At 39.6% G+C, this 14,910-nt stretch overlaps 1 protein-coding gene across 1 annotated transcript; it reads left to right on the plus strand.

Moving 5' to 3' along the window:
• On the plus strand, nt 1-14,615 carry card14 (caspase recruitment domain family, member 14). Its single transcript, XM_054604907.1, has 20 exons — nt 1-324; nt 928-1,065; nt 1,143-1,468; nt 2,210-2,368; nt 2,515-2,634; nt 3,031-3,156; nt 4,591-4,746; nt 4,830-4,967; nt 5,717-5,817; nt 6,444-6,499; nt 6,686-6,746; nt 7,691-7,907; nt 7,993-8,119; nt 10,033-10,273; nt 10,430-10,493; nt 10,582-10,702; nt 10,847-11,011; nt 11,568-11,686; nt 12,864-12,979; nt 13,663-14,615. The coding sequence occupies exons 1-20, from the start codon at nt 111-113 to the stop codon at nt 13,868-13,870; spliced, it is 2,973 nt and encodes a 990-aa protein (XP_054460882.1). The 5' UTR covers nt 1-110; the 3' UTR covers nt 13,871-14,615.
• The last annotated feature ends 295 nt before the right edge of the window (nt 14,616-14,910 follow it).

Genomic DNA, 14,910 nt, shown 5'->3' on the forward strand with positions numbered 1-14,910 from the left:
TTCCAGGGATGAGTCAGTGACAAGTGTCTTAGCAGCAAAGCGTGTTTGCTCCCTCAGTTTGCTCTAGCTGGACACCAATTTCTCTTCCCAACCAACAGAACCCACTCGGGATGGCCGGGGAGTGTGTTCCTGAGAGCCGGGACCTTGGAGAGATGGGTGAGGAGGAATTGTGGGAGCTGATAAACGACAACCGCCACAGGATCTCCTTGGGGGTGCGGCCATGCATCTTGATCCCGTACCTGAGGCAGGCCAGGGTGCTCACCGAGATGGACGAGGATGAGATCCTCTCTTGCCACAACCTGACCAACCGCAGCATGAGAACTAGTGAGATTCCTGACTTGACTTGTTGCTTCTTGGATTTCCATAATGTTGTGGAGGACGTAGTTTGCCTCCTCTTCTACTGCACCTGATTTGTTTACTCTGACAAGAAACAGATGAAAATTCCAGTCACAATGCAGTACTAATATTTATTAGTAAAACCAATATGTTATGCTACCATTAAAAAAGTTTGAGAGTGTATTGGCCTGCTATATATATATATGTGTGCACATATATGTGTATATTTGTGTATATGTGTACATATATATGTATGGGTGTATATATATGTGTATGTATATATGGGTGTATATATATGTGTATATATATATATATATGTATGTGTATATGTATGTATATATATTTGTATATATCTTTTTTTGAATAAATAAATAATATATATATTATTAATTATTTTCAAATTATTATTATTTTTAACTACTGTAAATATTGTATTTATTGTATGGAACTATTCTCAGCTTGCTTTCTCTCTGTGAGGAAATGAAATAATTTCACTTCTGAAACAAGACATTTCAAGATGAATTCTTTGGATGATACAGCTGTTAGGGTCGGAGTTAATGACAACATTACATTATCATCTTCCATTCACAGGCTATATGCTGGATCTGCTGAGGACCCAGGAGAGGAATGGTGCGGTGGCCTTGCTGGAGAGCCTGATGATCCACTATCCCACCCTGTACACCCAGGTCACTGGACGCAAACCCAGCACTGAGCCTTCAAGATTCAGTGGTCAGTGGCATTAATAATGTATTTTAAGTGTAGTAAGTTACTTACTTTATGTCTAACTTATGTTTCTCTCCTTGCAGGCCTGATCAAGTACTCCGAGCTGACGGAGTATCTGGTCAGAGCAGTAACAGGAATGCAGAAAGAGCTCCAGGAGGCGCGTTGCGAAGCCAGCAGGAAGAGTGCCCGCTGTGCCTCCCTGGAGTTGGAGATCAGGCAGATAATGGAGCTGGCGGAGAAGTCCAGATGTCTTCAGTCTCAAAATGAATGCATACGTAGACACTTGAGTTCTCTGCAACATGATGTCACCAAGCTAAAGGATGAGAAGTGTGACTTGTATATGCGCTACACAGCAGCCATCGAGGAGAAATCGGCTGTGAACATGCGCCTCCATGACCTCAACCTGCAGGTCAGTGATCCTTCTCACTCAAATACTACAGTAAAAATGAAATACATAGAATGAGTGTCGATTTCCTGAAACACAAAGCTGTGATCTCATGGGAATGTCAGCCTTAAAGAACTGAAATGTGAGCATCAAAGCTTGCTGTAAATTTAGAAGCTTATTGAAGCTACTGTGAACACAGCCTGTGAAGACAGTCTGATGTGTTTCGGGTCTCTGGGGGAGCTTTGCCTGAGAAAGTGACAATTGATTTATTTACCATACTTTGGTTTTAAGACCGAAATACATCTCTAAACAAACAGCTGGATCAAACAGCTGGTTTGAACTAAGGTCCCATCTCTGATTGGGCAGATATCTACTTATAGTTGAGTATAATGGGGTGGTAGCTGGGTACAAAAATACCAAAGATTAGTTAGTTCCAACTTCTTGGTTCTTGGATTTGCTTCTCTCTCTCTCTCTCTCTCTCTCTCTCTCTCTCTCTCTCTCTCTATATATATATATATATATATATATATATATATATGTATAGAGAGAGAGAAACATATATGAAATTGTAAAACTAATACCTTCGGCGTTTGTTGGTGTGAGGTACACAATATTTTAGTCCATTATCTTGGGTTCTGGTCACAATTATTTGACGTTTTATGGACAAAACTGTATTCATCAACCGATAAATTCAGAAAACAAGAGTATATTTGAAATGATTATAATTGCAGCCCCATCGACATTGTTGCTCTTGTGTGGTGGCAGATGTACCAGCTGCAGACTGACCTGCAGAAAGCACAATCGGAGAATGAGTTCCAGAAGCGACGCTCGCTCAGGTGTTCGTATCCTGCTGAGACTCCGAAGCTGCAGGAAGAAGTCAGGAGTCTGCGCTGCCAGCTGGTGAAGATGGAAAAACTGGACCCAGTGAGAATAATCACTTAATCATTCTGTGTTATTCTCTGATAGAAACCGCTTTAACGCATAAACACACATAACGAGTAAAAGAGTCAATAGACACTTGTGTCTTCCTGTTTGTGTCTAATCTGCTGTCTCTGTTGTGTCTCTGCCAGGCTCGTCAGGACATCCTGGCCCAGGACCTGGCTGAGGCCATTGACAGTCAGGTGGAGCTTGCAGAGCAGCTCAGGTGTTACAGAGAGGATAATGAAAAGCTACTGAGAGAGAAGCAAGCGGTGCGTGTGTGTGTTTGTGCATGTGAATGGTTTTTTTTTCTGTGTCATCATGGATCAGGAAACGTCATGCAAATTCAGGTAACATTTACCTGATGAAGAAAAGTGACATTTTGATTTTCCCCACTGCTACAAATGACGCTCAAAACCTTTTGGCAAGAGGAGGACCTCTATTTAAATTACATTTTCTGAGTCTGTGTAGTACTTATTAAGTACGCATTGTTTAAAAAAAGGAAATAAACAGTAATACAGTAAACATGATGAGAAATTGTAAAATTGTAATACTATATGGCACCATTATCTATTTCCGACAACACAGATGTTTCCGTGTACATCTATTATATATCCCTAAAACACTTGAGGCCACATTTGTGTAACTTGTGTGTATTCTGCGTTCAGCTCTTGGATCAGAAGGAGTGCCTGGGCCTCCAGGTGCAGCAGCTGACCCTGGACTGTAACATGCACCAGCAGAAGAGCACCGTGATCCATAACCAGATGAAAGAGCTGCAGGCAGAGAGAGATCAAGTAAGGAACAATCTTGCCACTCAAACCATCCTGTCTTCCATAAAACATTCATTCATACAGAGCAGCATTTTCTGTTTAAGATTCTATTTAATGGCTTATTTGTAACAGATATTCCATCACATAATGCTCTTTGTTTTCCTGTTGAAATGTCTAGCAGTCAGTTGTTCAGTGTTGTTGTGGAGATTGTCAAATATCAACCAGCTCTCTTGACTATTACTGTCTGTAACTCCATGTGTGTGGGTGTGGAGGTATTTTCTGTCTCTTATGAGACATTGATTAAGCTCTCCTTTTACTCAAATTGGTATTCTCCCTGTCATTGAACAGTATTGAAGTAAAGGTAAACAACTTTTACACTGACATTTATGTAGTGGTTTGCTACATTTCACTTGTTGGTGATACCGGTAGCAATGAGTCATCTTAAAGCAGGTTTTGTACCTGTCTCTTCTAAACATCGTTGATGGTTTTCCTCTGAGAGGAATTAAATAAACAATCCACCCACACCCTGACAACTGTCAGGTGGTTACATAGCTACCACCTGCTCCACTGGAGCTGTGCAGTAACCAACAACAACATGTTTCTTCACCTAGATGAGTCAGTGACAGTGACAGTATTCATTTTAGGACAGAGGGTTTTTACATTCATACTCTTGACACTTGGTGTTTGATTTGCAACCTTTCTTGTGATTGATTGAGTTTAATGACTACTATGTTTTTAAACTATAAATGAGCAATCAGGTTTGACCAATCACTGTAGATTTGGTACTTTTTTTTAATATATATACTTTTTTTCCCTGATGGATGATTTTATATTTTACTGTGATTGCCATCTTATGTGGTTATGTTTTTCCTGCTGTTTGCTGGCCTGCAGGTGATTTAAGTTAATTACTGCCTCTATATAAGAAATAACATTTTTCTGCTACACACCGATTTATTTTTTTAGAGCATACCAGTAATCAGACCTCCTTTGTGCCCTGCAGTTAAGTACTTTTTGTGTTGCACCTGAGTATTTTAGCACACACTTGATCCCTTTTCAGTAACCAACAACACAAGACAATGAGAGGCATGCATGGTTGCTGCTTCATGGTTTCTATCATGTATTGTTACTCAATTTTATTCTTCACAAGAATGTATGAAAAGATAGAAAGGGACTGGCCACAGACTTCACGTTGACAACATCCTGCATACCACATGCCTTTGTGGCAGCGAAGTACAATACTTATTTATGAGACATGTGCATATCCACGTTTTGAGTTACAGGCAACGCGTGTCGAGTTAAGCTATTGTGTTTATCATGATGTTATGATTTCTAAATTACGCATAATCTCGGCCTGATTTTGTTTATCTGCAAGAATGAGAAACAAGGCGTGCCTGTGCAAAGTTCTTTTTGTGTCAAATAGTTATGTAAAGTAAATATGAACCATTCCTATGCTTCTAGGCATACCTGTCAAGAGACGAGGCCCAGGCTATGATCGCCCGTATTTTGGCTGAGAAGGACACCCTGAGGTGTCAGCTGGTGGAGCTCCAAGAGCAGATCTGCAGCGTGCAGGCAAATCGCAGCCCGAGAGAACAACAATGGCAGAGTTCTGATGTGGTGAGTCACACAAGCACATATCAGCATACACATAAACACAACACGTTCAGAAATAATAATGTTATTTTGTGGTTTTGTCAAAGGAGACGGAGGTGGACTGGGAGAGCATGAGATCCAGCTTTAAAGTATCCCCACCAACCCCACCCAAAATCCCCAATAGACGAAGACTTTGCCGCATGGATGCAGTCAATCCCATGTCACTCATCTCCTGCAATTCTGAGGTGTGTGTGTGTGTGTGTGTGTGTGTGTGTGTGTGTGTGTGTGTGTGTGTGTGTGTGTGTGTGTGTGTGTGTGTGTGTGTGTGTGTGTGTGTGTGTGTGTGTGTGTGTGTGTGTGTGTGTGTGTGTGTGTGTAAATGAGATCAGCCACAATTATTTTATTAGGGCTGGTTATTGAACAGGTCTTTTTGGTCAATGTTTAATGTACTACTTAGTTAAAGTTCTTGTACAGGTGCTTTAATTAAAGAATACGGCTGGTAATAGTGCATATTTTTCTAATTGTAAACAGCCTAATTCTGATTTATCTTAGTCCTCTGTGGCATCTTTTCCACACTTTTGCACTGTGTGACATGTTCCTCCATTATGATGAACATGTGAACTGTCATTTATGATGTAATTTATTATAAATTACAAAAGTTCCCCAACAAGTACACTAGTTTCTCCTGTTTGAGTGACAATTGTTACAATGCCATCCTGTTTTACCAAATCTAATTAATCTTTTTCTGTTAATATATTTTTACCTCTTTTTAAAGATTAACATTTGCAGTAGGAACCAATGGGCTTGGGGCTGAGTGCGAAAGGCAGGGTACATAGGTTAGAAACTGTTGAGGGTACAAACACATCTTTGTATTTGGTCTATTTGTGAGATGTGTTGACAATTAGAAAAATATGGAATTAAGCCAGCCTATTCAGTACATTGTTTTACCCTAACCCTATGCCATGTGTATCAATCTCGGTGTGTGTGTGTTCAGTGTGAAGATGCTCTGACAAGTAGTGTCCGATCCCGAAACGTGGAGCCCCCCAGTCCAGAGTCTCTCCGTAGAAGGGAGGAGACTCTGTATGAAGACAGCAGGTGTGTATTTCGACGTTCACCACAGTATATGTCACTATGGGTTTCTGTTCATGCTTTGTACACCATTAGTTCCAACTGTCGAGGCTGTTGGCCGGACACCCACCAGGGAGGATGTTTCTCAGGTGTTATTGACCTCTGCATTCCTTTCTGTTAACGTCAAGGCATCCAGCATCGTGTGGATTATCAATTTACAGGAAAAAGTGGGTCTTAACTAGGCTCTTATGATACCAAGAAAAACGTGATCGAGAGTAAATTACAGATTACGAAAGCTCCGAGCAGAGGGTGTAGGGAGCACAGTGAGAGCACACTGTGAATCGATTTTTGTTTTTTGTAGAGACTCAATTATTGTATTTGTGCTCAAGGGAACTTTGGTATTTCCATGTTCAAAGTGCTGACAAAAGATTCAGCTTTGTCATCAATATTCCTAATTATTCCTACCAAACAATCAACACAGGCTCTGGGTCGAAACATGGAAGATGAGTGTCTCACATTAGCATTAAAATAAGCTCAGAATGCAGTACATACATCAGCATTATCAGTGTAAGTGTTCATGTTTGTATGTGAAACAATGTGACAAATCTGATAGTGGTGTTCATGCATCTTTTGTCTTTTTTTGTCTCTTGCAGCACGGAAGCAGTGGAGACTGATTTTCTATTGGATGACTTTGTGTTTATCCCCAGTGGTGTGTATAGAAAAGATACAGTGTCTGTGTGTTTGGGTGGAGGGGTTGGTGGTGTACTGTGGTTTGGCTGCACTTTCATTAGCTATTGTTCAATGTTGAACCTTTGCCAGGGCTGTAAGGTGACACATTAACTCACACACACACAACCCTGATGCCAAATCATTAAACAGCCTCTCTTTTGTTCAGTGGAGAGTGAAGACAAGCACAAGTCCAGACTTTCCTCTTCTAACGACGCCAGCATTGATGGGTGAGATGATCCACAACACAGCTATAAATATTACATATGACGAAGCTTTTTTGTGTAGAACGGAAGTTAGTCTACCTGAATATGATTAATATTCTGTAAATTGAAGCCCTTGCACACCGTTAAGGTAGTAGCAGATTTAACAGAGGGTATTGGATAGATAGATATTTGAGATAAATAATCATTAATCATCACTGGTTAATTTATAGTTTTAATAGTCAATTATTATATGAGATATGCTCTAAAAGCTAATCTAGTGCATTTTTAGGGGGAAGTGACTTTTCGCTTGTTTATTAGTCTAATCCAGCACCCTTGGTTTGAAACATAGACTGTATAAAATAATTAAATGTAGTCATCGTGACATCACCCATTGGTGTGTCAATCACAATGTAGCCACACCTTAAAGCATACCCGGCTTTATCGTCTATTTTATTTTAAGTGGGACCTGATTTACTAAATGAACACCATGCTGTATTGAAGATGACTTGAAACTAGCGATCCGGACCATAAACTCATGTTTACATAGTTTACTGAGGTTAAATCAAGTGAGAAGTAGAATCATTTTCTCATAAACTTCTATACAATCAGGGGCAAATTCACAAAAGTATTACACACCACATTTATAAGCAGTGTCCGCTCAAACTCATCTATAGTGGGATGCAGTCACTGATATAATGCAGTGACATCTCATGAAAAATAAGTGAATGAAGCTCCCCTACATGTGTGTTTTGTAAATACATGATTAAGATAATAACATTACGCTGCCGAGCCTCGTGCTTAATTTCACACAGCGTCACACTTATCATAGACACACTTCTCATGAAAGGATTTCCTCTGTCGATTAAAGGAAGCTTTCTGTTCCATTAAAGGAAACTTTGATCCTTTTAATCAAAATGTTTAATCAAGCGTTCTATCCTTTCCTCCTCTCCTCATCTCTCTCTCACCAGACTGTCAAGAACCTCAGTCCCTCCGTTCCTGATGCGATCTCGTCAGAAAGCAATTCGTGTAAACGGCCGAGTTCTCAGCATCTCCTTTCAGGGGGAGGCACTGCTCGGACAGCTGGCAGTGGTGGGAGGCAATAAGACCGGAGTGTTTGTGCACCAGGTGACAGAAGGGACCGCAGCCCATACTGTCGGCATCAGCCCCGGGTCACAGATAGTGGAGGTGTGTTGAAGTGTGTTTCTGAACACTAGTTCTAATCATTCTGCCTACTGTGAAGGTTTTTTCTCATAATATTGTTGTTCTGCAGGTGAAGTACGAGCAGAACCAGAAGGCTCTGAGAATGGTGCTGGAAGACTCCACTTTAGAGGAAGCTATGTGGGCTCTCGGCCAGGTCACAGGCCTCTGTCACCTCTCCCTCCGGCCTAGGCAAGATGGTATGTCCCACAGCATGTTCATAAAATACTTTTAGCCCCTTGTAAACACAATTGTATGTATAATCATTAGTTATTTCTATATAGTTTACTTAAGATCTCCATTCTTGAAGTCAAAATAGTACTTTTTTATCATAAAATAATTCATATCAGACTACATTTCCCATGACATAACATGACCCAAGACTTTCCTCTTGGCAAATTGGCATTTTGCATTGCGACAATTAGTGTTCATGCTGTGATTCAAGGATTGTGGAATTTCATAATGATGGAAAAGAAAAACAGAAACAAAAGAATGCATTTCTTCACTTTAACCTTTTCATTTTCAATAAGAAAATTAGCTTTTGCACACACACACACACAAACACACACACACATACACACACACACACACACACACACACACATGTAACACACACACACACACACACACACACACACACACACACACACACACACATACACACACACTCACACACAAACATATGTAAACACACACTCACACACATACACACACAAACATATGTAAACTTACACACACATATAAGAGAAAAATGATAAGGCAGGACTGTTTTATAACAAATCACAGGGACTCAGCTGGATATTACATTTTATGGCTTCAGCTGTTATGAGGCCCTCTCAGGAAGTAGATTGTTTCTCTTGGGATTAAAGAGATGGCCAGCTGCCACATGAGGTAGCTCATGTAACTGTGACTTGTTGAAATAGCAACAGCATGTATTGTTGATCAACCTGCTGTATTTATGAGGGTGATTTTGTTTTGCATTATTCAAATAATTCCAAAAATTTTGAAGTACACAAAACTAGTTACTGATACAAAGAACAATTTGATAGCTTCATAAAACAGTTTTATGTATCCAAGGGCATCAAATGAAGACACAGTATAAACCAGTGAATAAAGCACTAAACATTGTGCCTCATTAAGGATATTTTTTGGCTTTTAATCTCTTGATCATTAAAATCTTAATCATTTTGGTTGTTAATGCATTGGACGTAAACTTAGTTAAGGCTGTGATTTGTTTTTTCAAATTTTGAAAGGTCAACTTCAGCTACTTTAATAAGTCTATAATACACTGTGCAGCCAAAATAAAGACACTAAAGGACAAAAATGTCCCCATTGAAACCCATTTAAAACACCATTTATGGATCCCATAGCCATTACAGTGTCAAATAATGTATTCCATTATATCAGGCTTTTAATCTAGAGCCCTGGCTTCATAATTATAGTTAGTGTATTTTCAACCAGATTGAAACATTTTCTCTTGTTTGCACCGTGGAGTAAATACTTGCTATTTTCCTGGTTTCCATCAAGGAACCTATAAAGGAAGAACGTGTCATTAGGTCACTGAACTCACATTGGTACCAAACAGGAAGTATTCTACAATAATTTGATTGTAATCAGCATCTTTATTATCAAAAACTAACCAACTATGAAACTATTAATGACATTTCATAATATTGAGGGGGGATAATGTTTGCAAGCTCTCTTCATTATGTTTCCTATTATTGGCAGGAGATGCCGCTAATCACCGGTGTCACAATGACATAATGATCCTTCCTTCTTTCATAGGTTCCTTGGTTTCCACTAGGGTTACTACTTCCTTCCTAGTTGTTTGATGCAATGCATCCAAATCAATATTGTTGCTAATCATTGACCTTTCCTGTCGCTTGGATTAAATCATTACAGGAAAATAAAAAAGTCAGATCTTCCTTTACCTTTTCGTCCGGTAGTTACAGAATGGTAAATTGTTAAACCTGAATTGGACAGTGGAGCTAGTATCACCACATGCAAAGCCACGCTGTACAGCAAGTGAAGACTTTATACGTACAGAATAAGTAAAACATGTATTCAAAATATCTAGTGGCTTTAGTTAAAGTGTCTTCCTCTGCCTGTTCAGACTATGAGGCGCTGCTGCAGCAGCTGCAGAGCAGTGAGACGTCATCTGGGGACTCCTTCTACGTACGTGTCAACTTGTCTCTCCCTGCTGGCCCCAACTGGAACCTGGCTGTGTCCTGCAACGACATCATTCATGTAACCAACACGCGCCCCGCTGGCACCGAGGACTCATGGCACGCCAGCCAGGTTCACCCCTTTAAGCTACTGGACCTTAAGAGTGGAAGCGTACCCAACTATTACAGGTTAGTATTTTGATGTGGAATAAAGGAATAAGGGGTGCGGTATCAGATCAGTTTTTTGTCAGTCAACATACAGGAGGTAGCGAGTCAGAGTAATCAGAGTACTTACCACTCACAGTGCTTTAAACAAGAAGTTTTAATGATTTTTTGATGGCACAGGGCACAGCGACTTCTGATTCGAGCAATTGAAGAGATGAGCTTTCAAACAAAGAAGTCTCAAAAGGTAAGAATTCTCTAAAATACTGACAACCAGTGGTCCCATCAAAAATTTCAGTGTGAATACTTCTGAGAATATTCCTCTCCCTCACCAGGCTTGGCGTTTTGTGGCCCGGAATAAAAAGAAGGCAGTGAGGATTGTCGGCACGGGGCGTCAGGTCAGGAACCCCCTGTGGGTCAGTGTGGAGGACCAAAATACCAAGAGCGCAGAATCAGGTAGAACAGCCTGCAGCAGCAGTAAAGACATAAAAGTACAATATCATGCTTTATTGCTTCTTGAATCTGCTGTTTGCTGAACATTTTAGATTTTTTTTTTAATGAAAACATTTCACCTTTTTCTTTATATTCTTTCCTATATAGGTGATACATCTGCACCCAGAAGTTGTCTTACCCTCATGCCCTACAGCCTGGTCACCCCACACTTCCCACCCGTCTGCAGGCCTGTCCTGCTGCTACCCACCATCCTGGGACAAATCCTGAACAAAAAGATAGCAGACTGGCAGGGCTTCCAGCTCTGTGAGCCTGGTAATAAAATACAGTGTTGTTGTATGCCTTAACCTGCATTTATATTTCATAATCTGTTCCTGCTGGAGCAGTTGTCATTAAAGACTTTATAAACAGAGGAGGGAAGCACCTTCCTGTGCTGACAGATAGCTCTGTTTGATTTGACAGATCACATGTTTGTCTGTTGCTGCAAACTAGGAAGGAAATAAACTGTGAATAAATAGTAATAAAAATGACAGAGGCTATAAAGACAGTCTGGCAAATGTTTGCCAATATTCCCTGAAATGACAAGGTTAGATGAAAGTTCATTGATCTTTGTAGGAAGATTCACAAGGACTAGTGTATTAAAGACAACAAGAAGACACGACATGCAGAAGAAAATGATAAAGGTTTCAGATAATGTACCATATGAATTAAAGATAATGTAAGGTAAAGATGCCATGTCTTCATGTAAAGTTTGATATATATTGATGAAATATATTCTGTCATGATTTTATTATAAGACGTATATCATCACTTCATGCCTTACCTCTTTGATTCCCCCTCTCCCTCCCTCCCTCCCCTCTCTGCTCTACAGAGGTGCTGAGCTCCAGCGAGCATGCAGCCCGGCTTCAGAGGTCCGAGATCCTGGAGGAGTGTGAGCAGGGACGAAGCTGCAGCTACACCCTGCAGAGTGTAGAGAAAGTCATGAAAAAGGTCAGAACATTCAACACACACAATTGATTTATATTTTGATATGAAAAGTGAAGAATGGGGTTGAAGGTGAGGTTACTTTCAAGTCATTTTAAGTTAAATTAGAAAAAATATATAAATGTTTTGCCACACTGGTGTTAGGAATCAAGGGATGACAGCTGGTTGATTGTTTCACCAATTTAGTCCAGACTGTAATTCATGACTTTCATAAATCTGCAGCAACAAACTCATCGCAAGGCACGATCATCTTCTGCAAGACCCCATGTTGTTAATTTAGAGTAAATTAAGCTCCTATTTAGAGTAAAATAGACAATTGCTGGCTACCTTGTAAAAAGCAGTTGCCACTACAGCTTTGTCCGTGTTCTCATCTGGAATTTTAACCCTTTAACAGAGTGTTTTAAGTTCATCACTAATTGGAACATTTTGGTCAATTAAAAATGTCTCATTCAGTGTCTGGTTGTACTTAGCTCCACCCTCCTGTGTCACGTCCCATAGCAGCCAAAAAAGATTGCGACGGCCAAAATGCCAACCTCGAGGCTTTAAAACGGTAGAAAAGTATCCACAGGAAAGCACATCCAGATGTTAAATACTAGGAGCTGAACAGAAAAGCATGTTAATGACGGAAAAGAGTTCAAACACAGTGTAGTTCAAACACTAGATAATGCTCCCATGAACCTTAGATGTATTACAATGTTAATCAAAATGGTAGTCCACATACCAATTGGGGGCATCACTCTGACTACATCCACTTTTATATATCTGTGGATGCATTTCATCATCATCAATGTTGTTTCTAATCATGGACATATCCCAGACTGGGAATAAAATCCCCTTTGCATTTAGTATTTTTCCCATAAAAATCAGCAGTGGTATTATGTAAACAAATTAGAATTTAAAGGGTTAAAAGTCTGAAAATTAAGAAATATTTGCTGCTTGTAATAAGGACTGAAGTTGGTTTACTCAGTGAAAGTGGAAAATTATATTATTAATGTATAATATCACGTAGACATTTTGTCCTGTAAGGACTTTAGAGCAACTTTTTTTTAAGTGAGGCACAGGAGTTAAAAAGTAAAGACCAATCTTAAACATCTCCAAAGGTCATGCATTCTGACATAATTTCCATAATAACACTACTGTATCTATCTCATTTTAAAATGGTATTTCTGTCCTCATCCTTCAGGGGATTCACTGTGTGCTGCCGTTGGGGCTGGACTGTGTGCGTCGGCTGCACCGGGCCGAGATCTACCCGATCATCATCTTTATTGGCCAGTCTGCACGTAGTGCACGGAAACTGAGGTAAACCGTCCTTCTTCTTCATACAAATGCTGACAAAGCTCACCTCGTTGCTCATGACTCTTTAATCACATCCAGATAATCACTGTTAGCACAAAAATGTTTACTTGGGTGAAACTCGATGACCTCACTGACATTTGCCATAGCCTTGGAATGCACTGTTATATTATATTAGAGATATCATCAGGGTCTTCCAGTAGTTGTATCGTCATTAACTTCAATCCTACGTTTCCCTGATGATGTTTAACTCCCTGAACAAACAGGCTTAACATTTCTTGTGACCAGCCTTTAGTTTTTCCGCTGAAGCAGAAAATTCATGTGTCCTGCTGTGGCTGCAATGTGTTCTGTCTCTGGAAGAACTGGTAGCTCTACCCCTATAATTAAGATTTACCTTTGTTGACACACAAACTATGTGGACAGTAAAACCTGTTCCCTCTGACTCTGAGTGACTGACGTCATAACCTGATGTTCAATGTTGATGTTTTAGAGAACGGAATAACTTAACTCAACTGTAGCCATAAAGAAATATATATTGATATGATGTCACATTTTTTATATTTGGACAGTTAGGAACAAAAAATCCACGTCCAAACCACCAACAAACAACAACAACAACAACAAACAAACAGATGAGAAATGATCTTCATCTTATCTATGTATTTCTGTCATTCCTCCTACGCTCCCAGGTCAAAGCTGCAGCGCCACAGCCAGTCGGAGGAGCAGCTGTTGGCGTGTTCGAGGAGCGAGGAGCCGCTGCTGGACAAGCTGCCCTGTCTGTATCACAGCGTGGCTCCGGACTCCTGGTGCGACCAGACCTCCCTGCTGACCAACCTACGCACCGTCATCTGGGAAGAGCAGAAGAAAATCGTCTGGGTGGAGCCCGACCTGTGGTAGAGCAGAGGATAGAACAGAAAGGAAACACATAAAATATTTAAATAATAGGAATTGCATTAAGGGCTATTTGATAACATGATCTTGAGAAAGAATTTAGCTTTACAATTCATATTTTTGTAAACATGAGTATGTATCTATGATACTTATAAGTAACTGGGTGATAGGATTCGTATAAAGTGCTATATATATATATAAGGTACTTTTAAAGTGTATGAAGCTGTAGCATTATTTACTGTGACCTGACATGAAAACATGTTTTTCTCTGTGTTGCCTCCCTTTTTGAGGCATTTGTTTAAAGCAAACACTGGTGTGAGGTGTCCACTAAAAACACAAGCATTTATTGTTCAAACAAACTGTAATGACTTGTCTGTACTACATATCTACAATTTGTTGTAGGTAGTTTCCCACTATGAGAGACTTTCTTGTAATGCTCTAGATCTGTCATCTCTTCTGCTTAATCAGAATGCTTTTATTTAATTTTATTTAATATAAGACTGGATTCTTATGAGGAGGAAAATAAGCTGTATTGTAACACACTGTTCAGTAATCATTATTCACCATATATTTTCTTGCACAACAGTTTGCACCAGTAGAGACTTTAACTCAACTGCAGGGCTTTTGATTTTAGTCAGTTAAGTATCTAGAGATTTGTATTGCGTTCATCTTTACCTCATTTTGTTCTTTATGATGCTGCCAAACTTTCAAGTTTTGTTGACAGTTTATGTAATGTTTTTTTTATATTTTGTAATGGTTTTTTTTGTTTCTCACTGTACACAATAAAAAAAATAGGAATTTATCTTCATTCTAGCGTTGATTCAACTTGAAATTTCAATTTCTTTATTTTAAAAAATGTAGGAACGTAAAAACATAACTTTGTCTGGCATAGTCTTTTGAGTTAATACTGAAAACAATACTAACTACTATGAAGTTTTAGTTGTTATCAAATTTAATCACTAGCCCCATATACATATGGTAATTGATCAAATTCATTGGAAGCAGCCTCATATGTTGTCTTTTTACTGAATATCGTTCAGGAAAGG

Source organism: Anoplopoma fimbria, chromosome 9 (assembly GCF_027596085.1).
Source record: "Anoplopoma fimbria isolate UVic2021 breed Golden Eagle Sablefish chromosome 9, Afim_UVic_2022, whole genome shotgun sequence".
In the NCBI taxonomy this organism is placed as follows: domain Eukaryota; kingdom Metazoa; phylum Chordata; class Actinopteri; order Perciformes; family Anoplopomatidae; genus Anoplopoma; species Anoplopoma fimbria.

Coding starts and splice junctions, on each gene's coding strand:
- card14 (XM_054604907.1), top strand. CDS start 111: ATGGCCGGGGAGTGTGTTCCTGAGAGCCGGGACCTTGGAGAGATGGGT. Junction 1,066..1,142: donor TGAGCCTTCAAGATTCAGTG/GTCAGTGGCATT, acceptor CTCTCCTTGCAG/GCCTGATCAAGTACTCCGAG. Junction 10,494..10,581: donor AAACAAAGAAGTCTCAAAAG/GTAAGAATTCTC, acceptor CTCCCTCACCAG/GCTTGGCGTTTTGTGGCCCG.